The sequence below is a fragment of the Echiichthys vipera genome (assembly GCF_963691815.1).
Source record: "Echiichthys vipera genome assembly, chromosome: 7".
NCBI classification, from domain to species: domain Eukaryota; kingdom Metazoa; phylum Chordata; class Actinopteri; order Perciformes; family Trachinidae; genus Echiichthys; species Echiichthys vipera.
The window spans coordinates 18,327,424-18,349,315 of NC_139832.1; the positions used below are offsets into that span (position 1 = coordinate 18,327,424).

Sequence of the window (21,892 nt, forward strand, 5' to 3'; positions counted from 1 at the left end):
GTGTGTGTGTGTGTGTGTGTGTGTGTGTGTGTGTGTGTGTGTGTGTGTGTGTGTGTGTGTGTGTGTGTGTGTGTGTGTGTGTGTGTGTGTGTGTGTGTGTGTGTGTTTGTGTGTGGGGTGTCTGAATAGAATTGGATAAAGGGAGGGGGGTCTTTGGAGAGGGGCAGCTCAGAGGGAAAATCTCACTGCGGGCTGCACCAAAGTTTTCTTTTCCTCGCATCTCCGCCCCTTCATGAATGTTATATAGTGAAACCTGAAACGGCAGCAGGCCAGTATTTCGTGGCCCACTCTCTTCTTGAAACTGTCATTGACCAACACTATGAAAGGTGAGTGCCTTTGATTATTGATCATGTGATTATTTTTCCCAATCAGAGCTGAATAAAATAAATGATTGCTATCTAGGACATATAATGGCCATAGACATTTTATCTTATTTTTTGACAATATAGCCTATATTTTTTGCTGCCATATTTAGTGTCTTTAAGTTATAAAGTAGCACGGTTTTGTACCTGCAGTATTAAAACTTTACTAACATGCTCCAGTGCAAAGACTGCATGTCCGTGTAAACAAAATTTGGCTTTTATAATTCAGTTGCTGTATTCAGCAAATTGTTATGCAGCACACTTAATTCCATTGTGATAATCCTTCTGTTCCATGCTGTAATCAGAAAGCACATCAAATGGGACTAATACAAAACTAGTGTTTCTCATATGGACTATAATTCATCCTCAGTCATAAATAACTTAATTTGTTTGTTGTTTTGCCTTTTTTTCTGACAGAGATAAATGATCTATCAGAGAAAATGGCTTCTACACAGTTTTTTAACATGGGAAAAGTGGATATTGATGTGGATCAAAAGGATGTGTTCATAGTACATGAAAAGCTTGATGTTTGAGATGTGACACATTATTATTATGAAATCAAAGCAGATTATTGAACAAAGGTTCATAGATCAAACTAATAAGAAAAACACTCCCTTTTTATCCATGACTTATGTTATTGCTTTTTTCTTTTTTTTTGCACTAACCAGATTTATCACTTCTAACTAGCATAGACATATGTGAATTAGTATTCAACATCACATGCTGCAACTATAACTCTTTATGGTAATGGCACCCGCCCCACACTCCACTTTTCTCAGTCACTCACACCAGCTTAATAGTGGTAAACATGTAAAATTCCAGTTTCTATCAGTTATATACAAATGTCAGTACAATAATCATGGACAATCAACAACTACTTGTATGTGAAAGGGATCACGCATAATGTTGAACCCACAGAGCATCTTCATCTGACTCTGTGGTTCCCTGCAGCTCCACAGAGTGTTGGAGCATCTTTCAGCTTGTTCTTTTGGTTTTGAGGCCACAGATTTCAACCAAAGGCTGCAGTGAAGCATTGTTTTTCAGACTGGCATTGAAGCAGCACTCCATCGACTTTACACTTGAAGTCGACTACTTAGTCTATGAAAACGATTGCATGATGTCTTCAGTGGCTTTGGAGGGAACATTACTAAGGTTATATATTAAGGGTCTAATGAAATATGGTTTTGATTTGCATTTTGGGAAATGTAGGATGCAGTGTTTTGGAGCTTTCCCCATACTAGAGACTAAAAATCAGGATATCTTGGCTCCTGCTGCTTTCATCTTGACAAGAATTTTTAAAATTGGTCTCCCTATACACCCCCTACATTATGAAAGTGTAATGCTAAATAGCTAGATTACACCTTTAAGTTACCTTTAGAAGAATGTACCAAATGTCCTGCATACATTAGTTTAACAAAAACAAAACTGTGTGTAGCCCAACACCTTAAAGCTATTCTCCACAGATCTGACACATCAAAGTCTGCTACATTTATACCAGCCCTACCCTATCCAATATCTGACCAAACTGTTGCATTGTGGATAATGCAGGTATCAGGTTGTGACTAGGAAGAATCATGCCTAGAATAAAATAAATATAAAAAAGACTATATTGCTGGTTTTGCATTAATTTTTATGCTTTTTTAAAACAAAATCTGTCCATTGTGCGTCCAACAATGTAACAGAAGATGCTAAATCCATGGAGTACTGTTTTAAGTACTATGGTTATAAGGACAAAACAGAGCACACAATGTCCAGTAAGTCAACCACACATTAATTCAGACATTCAATAGGTCAGCCTGTCAGCCACTTGCTCAGTCACTCCACAGCTTTTCAGAGAGAGGTAAAGTTGGCACTGCTTCCTGGGATAAAGCTCCACTGTGCCTCGATGAGGTCATTCTCAATCTTGGCATATTTTCTGACACTGTAGCTCTTTCTGATGTTCTATAAGCATGTATGTATTAAACTATTTCAGCTTGACTATGCTACTATAAATAATGCTGATTTAGTCTAACCTATTGAAACTATTGCGTTTGAAGTGATATATGTGTGTGTTAAGCTTCCCAGCATCCACAAAGAAACTGAAAAAGTGAGGTAAATGGTGATCTGGCTGCAAGTCCAGTGAGATTCTCATGTGCCAGCACAGAGCAGTGGGGCTCCTCGGCTTTTGTTGCATCAAGCCTTCATTCCCACCAAGTACCTTCTGAATACAAGGGACTCTATTTTTACCTCAGGCCACAATTTGGCTCCAGTGCTAGAGATTTTGGCTCTCAAAAAAGGTTCCAACCTCCAACCCATGCACACAGCATATACAGACTCACACTTACGATCTACATCTGCCCTTTTGCCAGAAGGACCCCATTCCTAAAAGTGGCTCCACAGCTTCTGGCTTAAAATGGGATTTCAGTATCTAGTGTTGTTTTCAGAACTCAACTCAAAAAACAGACACCTTCATTTGTACTTTGAGGCCAGGTCACAGAACATGTAACATGTTTTGTTTGTGTGGATGTGTAAAAGATGGAGAAAGGGAAAATGATTTAGTGTCCACGTGTATTCTTGTAACTGAATTAGTAAGAGCATTTCTCCTGCAGACTGATGACCAATTTGTTTGAATTTGGGTTGCAAAAGCAATGACGATGATGTGCTTGAGAGAGAGGGAGAAGGCTAACAGAAGGACTGGTGAGAGGCATGTTAATGCAACCTGACAGGAGTGAGCACAGTCAGTGAGTTGTCTGTTTCCTCCACAGAGAGAAATTCTTTCAGCAGCACTGGCCCCTAAACAGGGTCTGGCTGAGGGCTTGAATAACTTCTAATATGCCAACATCAAGCCACTACTATCCTCATCTAACACAGGAAAAGTAGTGACATAAATTATAACTCATGTCAACAAAAACAGGTATAATTGGAACATCACATGCACATTGGGAATGCATCTTGAGAACTAGCCAAGGTCCTGAAATTGCTCCCTTCAGGTCCTAAGTACACTTAATCCTTGAACAGATCTCATTTACACTTATCAACCTGATCCGGTCAAATTACAGCCAAACTATAAAGTCAGTTAAGGAATATTGGTTGAAATTCAAAGATGTTGCTTTGTACCCGGAGCCAGTAAGGTGATTTAAGTACTTGAGTAATATGTTCATCTATGAGAGTATGCATGAAAACTAGCTGCCGCATACGGAATTATCTGGAGCACTCTTAATAGATATCTTTTTTGGCCAGCTGAGTATACTGTGCTATGGTTACTATAGCATATGCTTGTTTATGGTTTTGAAATAACTTTTCTAAAACCATAAACAACTGTCATAGAAATGTGTTTCATGATCCATTTCTCTGGCAGATAATTCAATATTTTAATATATTGATTGTCAATATAGTCAATATTGTCAGTTTAATCATATTGTAATGTTGTGGTCATATCATATTATTCTTTAACAAAATGTGTCAAGACTTATGCTTTGGAGCCATTTGTATTATAAACACACCCTTAGCTATTCAAGTTCTTGTTTTTCCACATATGAAGTTTTGATTGATATCATGCAACATGATTAATTTGATTCTTGTTGGTGTTATTTTGCTTACATTTGCCACATATATCTATCCAGATGACAGCATCACTTATGAAATTTGTTTTCTTTGCTATTCAGATAAAGAGGAGACAACTTAGGAGGACTATGAGATTGTTTCTTTAATTCATTGTCAAAGTAATTGCCATTGCAAAACAAAGCATTCAGATGTGCCTTTCACAAAATGAAGATTAAAACGTTTTTTTCTTTATAATTTTTGTTTTTTCTCTTCCACTCTAACCCTTTGGTGGCACAGGGGACATGGAGAACATGTCCAAGGTGGAGCCCTCCAATGGGCACAGCAGGCCCCTGGACATTGTGCCCAGTACAGAGGAGAAAATGACGGAGAGGGGTCAGTGGGGCAACAAGATTGAGTTTGTTCTCTCTGTGGCCGGAGAAATTATTGGCCTCGGGAATGTCTGGCGTTTCCCCTACCTTTGTTATAAGAACGGAGGAGGTGAGTGCTGGAATTATTTATCCTTGGCTTGGTCAAAACAAAGGTTTTTAAAATTTTTATTCCTCCACAGAAACACAAAACTTCTAGAAATTGCATCGCTGCTTTTTCAATGATTTTGAATTAGTTTAGGAGATACTACAGGATACTACGTGGGCTAATATGTAAGGAGCTCCATTGATCAATGCGGGTCATGGTTCACTGAGAATGGGAAAAGAGCCAGACACATTTGGCAGCCAGTTAGTTAATGTTTGATACATGAGAGTTCACTGACAAACAATAAAATGTTGGATCTTTAATTTCCCCAAGGAAGTAGTTTGTTCTTTTAGCAACTATAGTCTACCAACATAATATTTACATAACTTTGTATCATGAAATTTGCTTATACCAGTAGAATTAAATTCAAACAATGTGCACCAGCCTCTAGTACTCTAAATCTCTTGGTAGCATATTGAAGGTCTCTGAATGAACTGTTCTTTTAATCTTTGTTTTGCTCATACAGGTGCCTTCTTCATCCCATACCTTATCTTCCTTTTCGCTTGTGGGATTCCAGTCTTCTTCCTGGAGACATCTCTCGGTCAGTACACCAGTGAGGGAGGTGTCACCTGCTGGAGGAAAATCTGCCCATTGTTTGAAGGTAATCTCTCTTGCAAAATATAATTGAATGGATGTTTAATGATGTTAAAAACACTTTACAGCAACAAGAGTGGAACTCTTCAGCCCAGAAGTTTTAGGGTCATGCACTCCCAACATCTGTTTAATTTAGACTTGTATAACATAATTGAGATGATTCCTGTGCTTTGTGAGAGTTTATCTTTGGGGAACCATCCATCATTTTGAATGTAAATAAGGATTTAATGATCACAGTATGCATGTTGTTGTAAAAAAATGAGTTGCTTGTGTACTACATGGGACTTCCACATGTATACAATGTGCTTATGAGCATGTGTCCTTTTCAGTGTACGTGCATTTGTGATAGCGTGACTTTGTGTGTGTCTGTGTGCACATATGTGTCAAGACTTAGACTTAGACTTAGACTTAGACTTAGACTTTTCTTTATTGATCCCTTCGGGATGACTCCTGCAAGGAAATTGAATTTCCAGCAGCTTACCAAAACACAAGAGAGGTATTAAAAAATATACAGTATAAGATACCCAATAAACTCTTAGCTGAATAAATCAAGAAAGTATAAAAAAAAACAATAAACTCAAATATATATGAAGTGGGTGTCAAACAACCAATGCCATGCAGACATACAACTAAGTCTGTAATCAGCCATAATCATAACCCACATAGGATCAAGTGAGGCATACAATCATGTGTTGGAACAAGTATTTTTGGATGCTATTCTCAGACTACTACTGTCGAATACAACACTGCAACAATGCACTCACTGCAACTCCAGGTGTTCTCATTTGATGGTGTCCAATCTGCTTTTGAGGCGATAGTGTGAGCAGAAATGAACTGCAAGAAAAGTTCCTCAATACAAGATTTAGAGCTATATTAAAGCATACCTATGTGGAAATAAAAATATAGCCTTATGTCACATAAACAGATATACTTAGCCTTGTGTTGACATTGTCAAGCCATAGGCAAATGCATAGTTTGTCTTTGGTCACACATCCACGTCCCCATCTTTTTAAACATGCTTCATTGTCAAAAATGTATAATAAATAATGGCAGCATTTTACTGTTCACTCATAAACTTGATGTTTTCTTTTCCAGGAGTGGGTTATGCCACCCAGGTGATTGTTGCACTGCTTAACATCTACTACATTGTGGTGTTAGCCTGGGCCATCTTCTTTCTGTCCAACTCCTTCACCTGGGATCTGCCCTGGGCCTCCTGCAACAACACCTGGAACACAGGTGAACCACAGGACCCTATGCCAAAAACAAATAATGTGCTTCTGCTAGACATATACTGTGTGTAATAATAAATCAGGTGTAGCTAGGTCTCCATGTAAGCAATCTTATGGTGGTTTAAAAAAGGGTGAAGTTTTATAAACATTTTAGCCACACATGGATGGCAATGGCGGAATGTTGGTCCAACACATTGACTAAAATATCCCAACAACTATTTGATGGCTTGCCATGTAATCTTCATGGTCCACAGAGTATTAATCCTGTTGACTTTGGGGATTCCCTGTCTTTTCCACATCATCATGAACTTTTGGATTTCTAGGGAAATGTCTTGACAGCTATTGAATGGGTTGTTGAGACAGTTGACTCCCCCTTGGGATGAATTATAATAACTTCAGGGTCGCCTGACATTACCCCTTTTTGACCAAGCCAGGCTTAGTTCTAGTGCTGGTGCTGGTTCACTGTTGGTTCAACTTAGGAACCTTCTCAGAACCTGTTTTCCACAGGCTAGAGAGCCACGATATTACGTCAGTGTATACGTCTGAGGTTTCCCCAGAAATGCTAACGTCCACTTCAAGCACATCATCAACAACAACAACAACAACAACAACAACAGAGGACTACAACACTTTTGAACTGCTCGTCTTTAATACAATGGGTGATTCTTGTTTGAGAAGAAAGGTAATTATCTAATATGTTTTCATTCTTATTAACACTGAATTTAAGATGTTAATTTTAGCTAGCCTTACCTAGCACTGACTACCTGCAATTAATCACATTGCAGTTAAAATTAATGATCCATTTATGTCTTTACGATTCATGTCTTTACAGGCAACTACAGAATCAAATGACTGCAGCTGGAGCTGTGTTCAATGGAAACTGCCATTATACCAGACATGTTCACATTTATGTTTGCTTTTCAAGTTGTTAATAGTTCTTTGATTTTTTGAAAGGAACTGTGTATAATTTTTGTGCATAACTGTGAATAAACATTTTTTGAAAACTTAATTTAAACTGTGTTTCTCTGTTGATAAATACTAAAGAAGACGTGTCTCTTTAGAAAAGTTGTTTATTTTGACAAAGGAACGACAATAAAATACACAAATTCTAAAATCATAACATTTTTTTAAAGCATGCAAGAAGTAGTGCCGGTTCTAGACCAGCAAAGAGTTGGTGCTGCTTTGGAACCAGTTTTCCTGATAGAGAGCTGGATCTTTGGCTGTCGAAACAGGAAGAACTGGTTCAAGATTGGGCACTGGCTCTCAACCGGCCCTCAAAATGTCTTGGTCGAAAAGGGGTAATTGGGACTCGTATCACTATCATCAGGTCAGAAATGTAATTTGACTTATCAAATACCAAATAAAAAACAATTCCATTTACATTCAATTAACTTCAGCTTGCTAAATAGTACTTAACACTCCAAACTAAGAGGGTAAAAATTATACGCACTAAATATCAGCATGTTACCACAGAATCTCTTACATGGCTATAGACTTTTATTGTTGCTTATTTTAAAACCATTTAAAATACCATTATTTTTCCTGGTGTTCCCCTTCAACAGTTCATTCATGTATAGTTTCATCTTAAGGGAGTGAATGTTCTTGCACTATTTCACTCCTCCGCCTCAGTCAGCCGTTGCATTGCTTCACTTGCCTGTGTGTAACTTGGAAACCCTGGAGAAAGCTTGGATTTCTTCTGAATGTCTTTCTGTCTTTCCTTTCATTCAAGATTCCTGTATGGCATTTGAGAAGGGGAATAGCTCCATCAATCACCATGAGAACACCACCTCTCCTGTCATTGAGTTCTGGGAGTAAGTCCCTTTTTGTTTGACCATGTCCTTAAATGCCTTATATGCCTTATATGTCCTTATAGGTGCTAATAAGTTTACCAAATATTTACTTTAAGTAATTTAATCTTATATTCCATCCGGTCTAAAAACTGTATGATTGTTTTGTAGTTCTGCTAACAGGCCTTTTGAATTGTTCATAGACGCTTCTCTTCATTGTGTGTGTGTGTGTGTGTGTGTGTGTGTGTGTGTGTGTGTGTGTGTGTGTGTGTGTGTGTGTGTGTGTGTGTGTGTGTGTGTGTGTGTGTGTGTGTGTGTGTGCATGCGTGTGTGTGTGTGATTGCCTTAGGCGAAGAGTGCTGAGAATTTCCTCAGGCATTCATCATATTGGCTCCCTGAATGGGGACCTGGTCATCTGTCTGGCCATTGCGTGGGTCATCTGCTACTTCTGCATCTGGAAGGGAGTCAAGTCTACTGGAAAGGTGAAACGTCCCCTTTATTCTATATTCAATATACAGTAGGAATAAGAGAGTATAAGTATATAGTAGTCTGCAGCTTTAAGGAAGTGTTGCATTGTTTACAGTAGCAGAAGGAATAAATAATACACAACCACAATGAATGCTGCACAAAGATGATGAATGCAGCACAAAGATTGGCACCTTCTGAACCTCAAACCTCATCAACGGAAAATCCAGAACACCAACATTTCACATTTTAGCCATTTCACATTGGAGTCTTGTAGACACACATGTTTTATTAAGAAGTACTGCTATTTCCCTGCAGGTGGTTTACTTCACAGCCACCTTCCCTTATGCTATGCTGGTGGTCCTGCTGATCAGAGGGGTCACCCTTCCAGGAGCTTCCAGGGGAATCCATTTCTACCTCTACCCCGACCTGGGACGGCTGTCTGACCCACAGGTGGGCTGGAAATGCTTGTGCTTTCAGACATACATTCACATTCCCAAAAACAACTCTTACACATGCAGATTCAACTGAAAAAGACTATGATCTCATGTCCAGCTGCATTTTAATGCTTTCCGTAATGCATTGATGTCTTATTATTAAAACTGGGGCAAAATGCTGCCTTGGGAAGTTGCTATAAACTGGAATATTCACTATTGGTTGTGTACAAGGTTGGCAGTTTAAGCATGAAAAGATTTGTTTTGACAACATATTCCACAGCATTTAAACTGGAATTAATTTGCTTGAAGATTTTGTTTTGTCTGTTGTCTGAATGTGAAGCTACACTTAATAAAGTATAGTGCCATCCAGAAATACCAGCATGTTTCTAATTTGCTGAACTTTGGCTGAGGTGTGATTAGGGATAGAAAGAACCAGGATGCAACTTTACAGTTTTGCCCTCTCATGTCATTTTGGCTTTTTGCAGCAAAAACACTCTAAAACCCAACTGTAAACTACCTGCTCAGCACCAAACAGCAGACAGACACACATAGTGACTAGCTGGTAAGCGTAGTTGAGCATTTAGCAGCTCAAGGGCCAGATACTTTTCTCTGCAGTTATTGGAGACCATAAACACAGCTGGAAGGATAGTGAATATTGGACTTGCATGGCAACAGTTTGCCTCCAGGTTTGCCATGACCATTTAAATGGTAATAATTAGATCATTTTTTTGTTTATAGTGTGTTTCTGCTGCCTCCTAGTGGCCCAGAAAATCCCTTTTTGCAGATTTAAGGAGAGATGATGTGAATGCTGTTTCCGGTGTCAAATACATTTTGCATCCATACATCCACTCCAATAAGGTCACGTTCCTTTTACTTTAGACATTACATTTTAGGAAACAATGTTGCCACCAACTTGTCTCGAAGGGACAGTGTCATTTACTGTAGTCATGTGTCCAACAGAATGTCAAGGACTTATTCACCGCTAAAAGAAAGAGAGAGGATAAGGAATGGTGGTGGTAACAGAGACTTTATAATTTCTTCTTTCCTTGTTGTTAGGTTGCAACCAGTGTGAAAATCTAAGAGTCCCTTTGATGGGGATGAATACAAGCCCTGTGAGTGCAGGCTAAGACAAGCTAGGCTGGTGGAGTTGGTGCTTTGGGAATACCTACTTTTGTGTAATATTGTGTCCATAGCTTTTGTTTTTGGTTGGACCTCCAGTTAATCAGATCTTCAGTGCTGGCTGCCTGCTATCTAAAACATGCCCCAGTGCCCTGGGAGTACTTTACCAGAATTGCAAGCATAAAGACAGACCTCATTTGAATTTTGAAGTGTGAGTGAGTGTTCAAAGAGAGGGTGGAAAAGTACTGCACTTTATTCCTGGGAGAGACAGGGATGGATAAATAAGCTTTGCTGGGTGGGTGATGTCAGGATTGAGGGGTTGAGAGGATGAGTTTTAGGTCGAGGAGCTGCAGTATTTGATAGATGCATTGAGTGTTAGATTTTGGTTTTAAAAAGAGAAGAGATGGTGAAAGCATAGGGTGCATAGGAGGCTGTGTGAGGAGAGCAGTCCCTGAATCTTGATCAAGTAGGAATCATTTAGTGTTTAATCATGTTCATTTGATATTGCTAATGAAATGCTCCTCCTCAATACAAACTCTGGTAAGATTCTTAAGAATTTCAACATCAGTGTTATTTTAACAAACAGCAGACATGGTCATTTCTTATGTGTATGTGCACACAGCAGAGTGAACCAAGCATTCTGAGAATGTTAACAATACATCATTTTTATTAGTATTAATTAGCTAATTAACTATTTACTATTACTTCTACTACACTATATTTCAGAAATGAATATTGTACTTGTTACTCCACTACATTTGTCTAAAACTTTAATTAGTCTGCTGATTGCATTTTTTCATACCCCTCCCGTCCAGTGGAAACCATATGTTGAACGTTTTTGATAAACCGAAGTGATTTAGTGTTTTTAATTAATTTCTGAGCAGCAGTAGTTAAGATTAGCATGGCTTTTAATATATACACAGCAAAATTAATGCAGCATTAATATTTACATTTTTACATTTTACTCAACAAAGACTACATACTTTTACTTGAGGTTTCGAACACAGGACTTTTACTTGTAGTAGTATTATCACAGTGTGGTATTTGTACTTCTTACTTACAGGATCTGAATAATTCTTCCACCTCTGCAGTCAGCATATACAGTACTCAGCAGAATCTTTTTCAAAGGGACACCTCAAAGTCAACTTAACCAAAGACTGAAACAGACAACCCCAAAGGAGTTTGAACGCTGTGTAAAACATATATAAAAGCAGAAAACAGCATCAGATTTGGTTTCTATTTCCATTTTACGTAGCGTCTGAACACTTTTCGAAACAGGGTTGTTAATATCATTTTAGTTTAGGTAGTCTGTGTTTGAATTATTATTAATTTAATGTAGTGCCTCTTGTTTCTATTCTGTCCTCAGGTATGGATGGATGCTGGAACCCAGATCTTCTTCTCCTATGCTATCTGCCTGGGTTGCCTTACCGCACTGGGAAGCTACAACAAATACAAAAACAACTGCTACAAGTAAGGAATGAAATAGCGTTGTAAGTGAGTGACGGTACAATTGAACCTGTTTTTCAACCTTACTTCATAGTCGTTGACTGTCGTTGAAGTTTTTATCTTTATATAAAGGGAATCAAATCTCTAATTCGTTGGGTACCATCAACACATTCACACAGGCAGTTCCTAATCAATACATGCCCCCTCTTTGTGCTTTTTCTAGGGATTGCCTGTCCCTCTGTTTCCTGAACAGTGGCACCAGTTTTATTGCAGGTTTTGCCATTTTTTCCATCCTGGGCTTCATGTCCTACGAGCAGAACGTGCCCATCTCAGAAGTGGCTGAATCTGGTTGGTTTTTCTTTTACTGTTTATAGAATAGCTTTCGCTAAACAATCCTCATTGACAGAGACATGTTCCTCTACTGATTTACTTTGGTTTAATTATTTTTGAAAGACTTAGGATGAGTCATAGCAGATGTATGCAAAGCCCTTACTTGAATTGATGGATTTCCTTAAGCCCCTCCATTCATTCTTGCTCACTTGAGCAGGATGAGGAAAATTACATTTAAATTCTGTCTCAGGTCCAGGTTTGGCCTTCATAGCCTATCCCCGTGCTGTGTCTATGATGCCCTTCTCTCCTCTATGGGCCTGCTGCTTCTTCATAATGATTGTCTTTCTGGGGCTGGACAGTCAAGTGAGATCAACATCTGCACCTCACACATACACACAACAGAGATAATATAATAACAGAGAAAGAGCAATTTAAGTATTAGAGTTACAAACATAATTCTTGAAAAATACCATGCATTATTTGTCAAGCAGATATACACAGATATGCCTAATTTTTCTTTGCTTGGTAGTTGTTTTTTTGAGAGGTCACTCACATACATACATATATACTTCTTTCTTGACCAGTTTGTGTGTGTGGAGAGCCTGGTGACAGCCATGGTGGACATGTATCCCTCTACCTTCCGGCGTAAAAACCGCAGGGAGCTCTTCATCCTGGCAGTGGCTGTGGTGTCCTTCCTCATGGGGCTCATCATGCTGACAGAGGTTGGTCTCAAAATAAACAACAAGAATAAGCATGTAATCTGTCCAAAGGAGAGTAACTACAAACCTACCCTTTCTACCAAACCAATTTTATTTCAAACCAGATTTCAGAATTACCATTCAGAAACTTATTTTTCTTCATAAAATTGGAAAATGCTATTAGAATATTAACAGGATAATAAATGGCGGCTTGTTGAAGGCCTTTTGTGTTTCACGCCTCAGTGAAGACTTTCTTGTCATTGGGATTTTAAACATAGCAAACCCATTTTAAAATGAAACTGCCAGTTACAGCTTCTTGTTAACAGCCTTCAGTCCAAATAAGCAGCAGTTCATAACATGAAGAGTTATTTGACAGCTTGGAGCTTTTCTTTTGCTAGTTTTAACCCATGTCTGTCTCTACAGGGCGGCATGTACGTCTTCCAGCTCTTTGACTACTACGCAGCCAGTGGGATGTGCCTGCTCTTTGTGGCTATTTTTGAGACTGTTTGCATTGCTTGGATTTATGGTGAGTATATTAGGCAGGCTATTTAGGAATGCATAAAAGGGGGTATTTAAAAGACAAAAGCTTGATTTCCAGGCTCTATTCATCCTGCTTCACACTGCCCTCTACATTCAGCCAATCACTAAGGTTTCTTTGGCTCACACATTCAAACCAAAAAGTGTTTTGAGCCTTATTCAAGTCAGTTGGTTTATTTTATGAATAAAGTGTTAAGTGCTATTTGGTATCTTTTTCTTAGTATCTTTATTATTATTTACTTATTTATTACTGCATTTATACAGATCTCCTTTTTAAGGCCTGATTATGTCTCATGTTGTATTTTATGTGTGATGTCTCTATGTCTGAAAGCTACTTCCCCAGGGGATCAAAAACGTTTTTATCTATCCATCTATCTATCTATCTATCTATCTATCTATCTATCTATCTATCTATCTATCTATCTATCTATCTACCTATCTATCTATCTATCTATCTATCTATCTAAAGTAGCCTACTGTATTAAAGTCATTTCTGTCAATCATGGATATTATGAATGTGTTTCTATTTAGATTTCTGTTGTTTAAACAGAGGGAGTCTCGACAATTGTTAATTGTTGTGTAATTGTTTGATGTTGATGTCTTTACTACGTTTCCCTCATCTCTCCCTGATTACAGGTGTCGACCGTTTCTATGACAACATAGAGGACATGATTGGCTATCGCCCCAGCCCTGTTATCAAATACTGCTGGCTTTTCTTCACCCCTGCAACATGCTTTGTGGGTCTCACATTTGTTTTCAATATGCACGCTTTCACACTAGACTCCTGCTGGCCGACAGTGGAAATACATTTTTCAATTTGCATACTACCAAAAATGGTCACGTAAAACCTTGTTTTATCTATATCCTAAAAAATGAGATTGGGATTAAAGTTCAGGATCAACTCGATTTAAAGTATTTACTACTTCAAATATCAGATATGTCACATTGTCAACAATTCACACAGAACCATGAAAACTCTCTCTCTCTCTCTCTCTCTCTCTCTCTCTCTCTCTCTCTCTCTCTCTCTCTCTCTCTCTCTCTCTCTCTCTCTCTCTCTCTCTCTCTCTCTCTCTCTCTCTCTCTCTCTCTCTCTCTCTATTATCAGGCAACTTTTGCTTTCGCCTTGATCAAGTACTCACCTCTGAAGTACAACAATGAATATGTCTACCCATGGTGGGGCAATGGGATAGGCTGGATGCTGGCCCTGTCCTCCATGCTGTGTATCCCTGTATGGGTAGCAGTGAAACTGTACTACACCCCCGGAACAATGAGAGAGGTATGTTTTGCCTAAAAACCAAGCAGAGACCAAAACAGACCATAGTTTTTATTGGACTTACATTTGTTAGGTGGACTTGTGTTTTGATTGTTTTTCTTTTTAAATGAATGCTAAATATGACATTTATCCTTTTATCCTTGTGGTCTAATGTTTAAAGTATTTTATCAAATAACCACAGTGTCCCATTTCAGTTGTGAACTGTTGTTGCATGTCACATCCTACTTTTCTTCCTGTTTTTCTTCTGCCATACTGCATTACTGATCTTTAATAATCTCGGATAACAGTCTTAGTTAGATAAAATGCATTCATGCTATGTTTATCAGATTTTGTTTGAACATTAGTAGTCACAAATTACTCAAACACTATATCACTGACATATAAACAAAATTTCTTCCATTTTATACATTTTCCATTCCCAGCGCCTTGTTTTCTTGACCACTCCTTCCACTGAGTTGCCGAAGACAAAGAAGGAACAGGAGAGGTTACTGGCTATCTTCGCAGCAGACGGCGACAGCCTCCATCAGAAATCACCTCCCACTAAGGATGGCTACTTCCCTGTTGATGAAAAAGAGTCTCATTGCTAGAGACTTGAGGGCTGGAATCAGAGCCCTGTTGGGGTCAAGTCAAAGGTCACTCCTCAGCTTTGACACATTGTCTGGCCCACCTCCCAACTTTCTCTGCAATACCTCACCAGACAAGGTGGCGAAACAGGCACAGCGTAGACTGTAAGAGTCACCTGACCTGTAACTGCTGATCTGCTGCTGGAGCTTTCTCCTTTGTACATTGCCTTGAGTATGATGGCATCAATATTCTCACTTCAAGAGTCACATCACTTAGTTACCATATCATTTGCCAGTGGCAGAGTCACATGTAAAAAATGTGGCCATTGTTACACAGTGGCTAAGAACTTACATTTGATCGTGTCTGCTTTCTAAGGAAGCTTTTTTTTCTGTTATGGACAATGTTCAGTTAGTTTGACATGACATTACAGTTACTTTATTAATTTTAACAGCCATCTGCTGCAGATGGAGAACAGGAGGTGTCTAATAAATAAAATCTGTTTGTGCTGAAAAGCACTTCTGTACTGTATACGGAGTAAAAGCATGTTCCACCCATCCAACCATGCTGACAGCTCTGTTTTTGCTGTTTAGTAAGGAGATATTATCTCAGGATGAAACATTTTCTAATTAAAAAAAAAAATTCATACAGAAGCATACTAATAACCAGTGCTTGAGAACGCAAGGATTGGAATTTAAATATATATTTAGATGAACTGACCAGAACTCAACTAAATTAAATACTGATGTTTTTTTCCCCAGATTAATGTTATAATGTTCATTTATTCCGTATGTTTTTACTTCTTTTGCTGAATATTACAGAGTTGCCTGAATATGGTACACGGTTTTTGTCAGTCTTCTGATTATTGACATTTTAATTTAGTCGTTTTTCAAAAAAGTTTTAATGCATTGAAGTGCCTGAAGGAGAGTTGTGCCATTTAGATAAATACTGTAGGAGGGTTTCATTCCAAAACGAACATCTCTCTTGTTATCTCGCACTGTTTAATACTGAATTTGAGCATGTGTTTCTTTAGATGTTGGGAAGAATATAAGATCATTGACTGCTGATAGGGAATGCTTTTAACTTTTGTATGCTAAAATTATTTTTTATGACTGAATAAACACACTTTCATTTGAAACAAAACAGTATCTTGAAATATATGTTTAAAATCTATTTGACATACCGTTCATTATTCGATACAGGGATGATATTAGTTTAATTTATAGGTCAACTTTGTAGCAATACACTCCTCATTGGAATACAACATATATTATCTTTGGGCAGTTTTGGTTTAATTAACACTTAATTGTTTACTATTTCTTAAAGCCTTAATTCCCTACAAAATATGTATTTGAACATAGAGCAAGTGTTAGCCATTGCCAAGTTAGAGTAATGTATGTTCCATACACCATTTTGACATTAAAGGAATGTCGGAACATAAAACAGTTTAAACTGAGGTATAAGGATGTGATCTTTACAAGGTACAGGGATGAAGTTACTCAGGACCACTAAGTGGTATAATGGGCATAAGGGTGTGATGGGGTGTACTGTAAAGTATGGGGGTGGATATTTTTTCTCTATATCTTTCTGTGTGTATCTGAATCACGTATTCATTTTTTGGTAAACACATGTACAGCTATATTTATGTTACTTTATTGTGCGTTGAGGATACCATATGCAAATATATGTATATATATATATATATTTTTTTTTTTTTTTGCTAAGCACTCAGCAAAGCGTTTTCTATTTTATTTTTTTATATAAGAGATCTGTTGCGCTAGGAAGCTCATTTCTATTTTTGTCGTAAGTTATAAAGGAGGATAAGGGGTGGGAGTTTATAAGTTTAACTTCTTCTCACTCCTTTTCGAATAATTATTTCATGATGAATGCGATTACTGTTGTAGATATGTATGTGCATATATGTGTATGTACACACATGTGTGTATTATTATTATTTGGATAAATATTCGAAATAAATGCAACAAAACAAAAAACAAAACAAAACATATTATCAGAGATCATGGTAAATAAATATATGATATGTATAAAATATGTATACATAATGTATACTATACAATATACAGTGTAGTATGTGTTCAGGTTCATTCAATAGCATACTATTTAATATATTATAGTGGTTCGTGTCAATAATGCATACTATTAAAAACTCAAATAAATATAACAACAATGTAATAGGTATGACATAACCTATATTTATATATCTCTATGTTAACACTTAGTTCATAAAATGCCACCTATTATGCTGTTTTAATAGATTTCCCATGCAGTTTCACAGCAGTCGACATGATTGTGTGAATCCTATAGATGTAATCATTGAAGGTCCATCATGCTAGTGACAAATAAACCTAAAGAATATGTCGCTTCAATTTCAGTTTCAATGCTTCTTATACATTAGGTACTTGTTTATGTAAAAGTAATCTTTTTCAAAGCTTCATCTGAGGGGAGGCCCACAGTTTTAGACTTTTTTGACCCCTGACCAATAAAACTGCCAACTAAATGCATGTTGAGAAATTGGAGCATTTAATCTCCAAGTATTGATTAAAAGTTATATGTAATTAATACATATTGAGATAACCACTTACAACAACTGTAGCCTCCTTAAACCATCAAATGTAACCGTAGGCCTACTCATTATGCAGAATAATGGCCCTAGTGTTATAATATTACATCATTTATTATTTAATTAATATGATTATGCGTAAACATGTAAGCAGAATTTTCAGGCTGTACCTGGTTGAGTTGTAAGCTCAACTGTTTTGTATAGGTGTTGAGCTGTCTTAGTCATATATTTTGGATGCAAAATCCTAATCTGCACCAAAACTACTAACTACAGCTGTCGGATAAATGTAGTGGATGAAGACACACAATATTTTCCTCTGAAATGTAAGAGGAGGCCTAAAAGTATGAAGAAGCAGAACTAAAGTAGACGTACACCTGCATCAAACGGATATGTAAGGTTCCTGTGTAGGTTACATGCCACCACTGTACAATTGAAATAATTGTTGTTCAGCTGTGGCTAAAAGTGCAACGTCTTTTCTCGCCTTTAGACGGCGCAAGTCAACATGTAACTGTGCAGAAGTGCCCAGACCAGACATGCTCTTGTCGTTGTCTGTCTGTATCCAGCTTCTTCCAGCAGGGGTCGCTGCAGTCATCCCTCTGAGGCGGTCACTGTTTACGGAAGTCCAAGTGACGTGTCACTGTCCACCGAAGCATTGTGGGAAGAAAAGTGGAGCCGACGGCCGCTGATGGCAGACGGCTCAAATTTGACAAATATCTTCGACTAATGAGCGGCGTTAAGAAACAGAAATAAAGGGGATAACTGATGCTACTTAAAGACGCTAATGTCAACGGACTTTGAGGAAGAGGAACATATGCCGGTGTCATCGCTGCTCTCCTGCGCACGGGCGCTCACAGCAGAGAAGTGGGATACTGTGTCAATGGACCGCGGCGTTTTTATTTTATTTTCCAGGGGAGCCGAATAAAGTGGGATTACATCCTTCGGCCGTGGATGGGTGGGGGCGACTGCGCTCCCGCATTTCTTATCGTTTGAATTTTTTTTTCTTGAGATATCTGTCGAAGACGCCGTCAAAAGATGTCGACCAGCAGTCCCGAAGCGGTGAAGAAATTGCTGGAGAACATGCAGACGGACCTGCGCTCTCTGTCCATGGAGTGCAAGAAGAAATTCCCCCCCGTCAAAGAGGTTAGCCGGGCTAGTTAGCTTCACTGAGTCGTTACCCTGGTGTTCAGCAGCGGGTCTCATTTGTGATTTCCCATTCGTGATAATATAGGTTTTACACATTTGTTTGTTTGAGCCCATTTCCCCCACTAAACTGCGGGCCTCTGACGTGACTCTGTTGTGGGATGTGGACGCTGAGTTGTCCACATACTGCACGGGTAAATTAAAAAGTTGTCAGTTGCTGGGGCCTTCCTGCCAACAAGGCGTTCAATTAAAGGGATATACAAGTGTTTAAATGGTTTGTGTCATAACCTTTGGTTGACATGAGTAGTATGAAGCACTCGTATGGTGAATGATGTGTGTCTGCCCCTTTGAAGTTATAGTTCACACATTCAGTTTCATTCCTACTGCTCAGCCATTGAAACATACAGAATATATCCACCTTATATGATCTTTTGTAGTGTCAATGCTCCAGATTACACACACACACACACACACACACACACACACACACACACACACACACACACACACACACACATACACACACAGGCCTATATCTCCTCATGTGCACATTAAGATCTGTGAATGATCCTAAATAACCATGACATTGTCTCTTGACATATCTTGCTCTCTTTTTTTCCAATGCTTTGAGCACCTCAAACTCGTTTTTAATAAAACTTGCTGTGCAAAAATCTTTAGTGGATATCTCAGGACCCCCACAACTGAAACCAATACAGTCAAGTACAATACTTGGCTGGATGATACCACAGGATATATTCGCGATATTCTATGAGAACCATCTGCTATGTAGGGCATTCATTATTGGACAAACATATGCTTTATTCATTTAAATGTATTCTTTTTTTTTATTTTTTTAACATTTTTCATAGAATACCTCTTTTTGGCCTGACTAGCTCTATTTGGGATCTCACATTGCAAGTTGGTTTCACACCCAGTTTGCAATTATTGACATAGCCAAGAGCAGTTTCAAATAAATGTTTTTATTTTTATATTCCTTGGAATAACTCACTGTTTGCAGTTGCTGACTGGCTTCGTTGTGTAGCAGTGCTGCTGACATCATGGTTTAGTTTAAGAACAGAATAGTACAAGGAGGTGCAATGTTAGGGCCTTTTACTGTGTATTGTGATTCACACAAGAGAACAGTAAACCCAGCTTTTATGACTGCATATTACTCCAAACAATACAACTCTCTTTATTATGTGATCGACTTTCAGTAGTTCACTGGCCTGGGTCAGAGTTCGTTTACATCTGGGTTGTATTGTATTTTTTTTAACTATAATGTGATAGCTAAAAGAGAAATACAGAATTAAGAGGCTGGTGACATAGACTATTGGTTAAAGACAACCTCAATTCGCTCTATAGTTTGATTGCCCTGCATGTCCTTACCGTGTGGACAATGTTGATTGTTAAATGCTATTCTATCATTTACTTGTCACTCAAATGACTACAAAGCAACCAGTGCTTTCTTGTCTTATGTGATTTAACTGACACCATCTCAGTCAGATCCTCTTTACCTTAATTCCCTGTAATTCCAAGGTATGTCAAGCTCACTGTTTGCCTGCATATGTAACACTGGTCATGCAGGTCATTAGATGAAATGCTGCACTGGCTGTGGGATTTTCGATGCCGTGGAAAAATCTGTTCTTATGTGTTTCTGTCACTGCATACAGTGTTAAACTGGTCTCAACTCATGAAGCATCTCTGTCAATATTGATTTATCACCACCAATGTTTCCTGGTCCTTATCAACATCTTTCCCTCAGGGATCACAGCAGTGCAGGGAGACACTTTGATGTTCCCTACAACCTGAGCTCACTCGCACCCTGGTTGATAGTGTTGTGAGTGAAACAACCTTTTCCAATTTGAGGTGTGATTGATATATTTGCTGGGATGTTATTTTGCTACAAACAAGCTGAGTATGGTTGGCTGTTGTTGTGAGTTCAAATTATTTGTGATGTCAATGAAATTATGTCATATTAGTTTTTATTAACCAGATCAACCCATTTTAGTTATTTTCATTGTTCGTAAATTATCAAAATGTAATATTATGTCCCAATTGCAAAAGAAGAATGAGGAAGCCCTCTCCTCATTTGCCATCTGCATTCCAGTTCCTCCCCCATTTCCCAATCTATCTCCCACAGAGACATTGCACCACATTCAGTGGTTCTCAGGGTTAAGGGGAGCCAAGAAGAGTCCCATTGATTTTTCTGCATCATAGCATCACACTCAAAACCTCTCTTCCATTGAGTTGCAGTCAGTGAAACCACCAAGGCATTTGCTGTTTGTTTTGTTCTGATTGCTTTTGCCTAGGTGAAAAAAAAAACACATCAAGCAGCAAGCCCTTCGCTATCTCTGCGGATGTGTCAGGCACTGTCAAGTGCATGTTGCTCGTAGTGAAATGTGACTGCTTGTCTTAGGAAAACCTGCAGAAATAATGAAAGCATTATTGGCAGCCTTTGTCTGGCTAGCTTAGCTCACATATCATTGGCTAGACAGGTCATGTAGGCTGTAAAGAGACAAAGTAACAAGCACCATGGAATGAGGATTTGGTTGACTGACACTACTGCACTGAAACTTTGAATGAATGCCTTTTCACAGTATGCTACGTCAGTTACAAAAAACTGCTGAGTGTGTAGACTTCAGCATGTTTCTGAGGATGTCAGTAAGTCTGAGATGAGCTTAACTAATGTTGCTTTTCAAAGAAATGAGCTTGCACTCAGACGTGGGTCAGTTCCGCTTTGAGGATCTTCACACAAAAAAGGCATTGGAGAAGAACTCCTAGAACTGAGCACTTTCTGATTCGGTTCTGACATTGTTTGTACAGCAGAGACCAGTGTTTAATGTCCCTTTCTACTGGATGTTGAGATTTTGTCAACAAACAACACAAAATCAACTTTGTTTGTCCAGGACTGTATATGTACCAGTTCCTCTGCAGTTACAGTATTTTTGCTTAATTGTTTGCATCTATTTCTAATATAGAATTCTAAAATATTGAAATGGAAAATAGTGAACTGTATTGGGAGATTTGATAACAAGTAGATAGTCATTTGTAAGTGATGCGGGCCGTTTCCATCCATCCATCTTCAACCGCTTGTCCCTAACGGGGTTGATGGGGGGCTGGAGCCGAGCCCAGCTGACATCGGGCATGAGGCGGGGTACCCCCTGGACAGGATGCCAGTCTATTGCAGGGCACATAGAGACAAAGAAAGACAGACAACCATTCACACTCACTTTCACACCTACGGGCTATTTAGAGTCATCAATGAACCTAACACATGCAT

At 38.5% G+C, this 21,892-nt stretch overlaps 2 protein-coding genes across 4 annotated transcripts in view; both read left to right on the plus strand.

The window, feature by feature from the left end:
• Positions 1–4,183: 4,183 nt before the first annotated feature.
• slc6a13 (solute carrier family 6 member 13) lies at positions 4,184–14,917 on the plus strand (the record flags this gene model as incomplete). The annotated part of the gene is made up of 14 exons (XM_083916024.1): positions 4,184–4,382; positions 4,882–5,016; positions 6,105–6,245; positions 7,968–8,049; positions 8,375–8,507; positions 8,809–8,943; positions 11,413–11,516; positions 11,716–11,840; positions 12,073–12,185; positions 12,407–12,544; positions 12,944–13,046; positions 13,694–13,794; positions 14,163–14,333; positions 14,753–14,917. Exons 1-14 carry the CDS (start codon positions 4,187–4,189, stop codon positions 14,915–14,917), a joined length of 1,842 nt encoding a protein of 613 aa, XP_083772150.1. The 5' UTR covers positions 4,184–4,186.
• A 3,227-nt stretch (positions 14,918–18,144) lies between these two features.
• Positions 18,145–21,892, plus strand: part of mon2 (MON2 homolog, regulator of endosome-to-Golgi trafficking) — a 38,895-nt gene continuing 35,147 nt past the window's right edge. For all 3 annotated transcript variants that reach the window (XM_083917265.1, XM_083917267.1, XM_083917266.1), the window contains exon 1: positions 18,145–18,612. In XM_083917265.1, the coding sequence (XP_083773391.1) occupies positions 18,505–18,612 (108 nt within the window). In that variant the 5' untranslated portion in view covers positions 18,145–18,504. The remainder of the gene's footprint in view (positions 18,613–21,892) is intronic.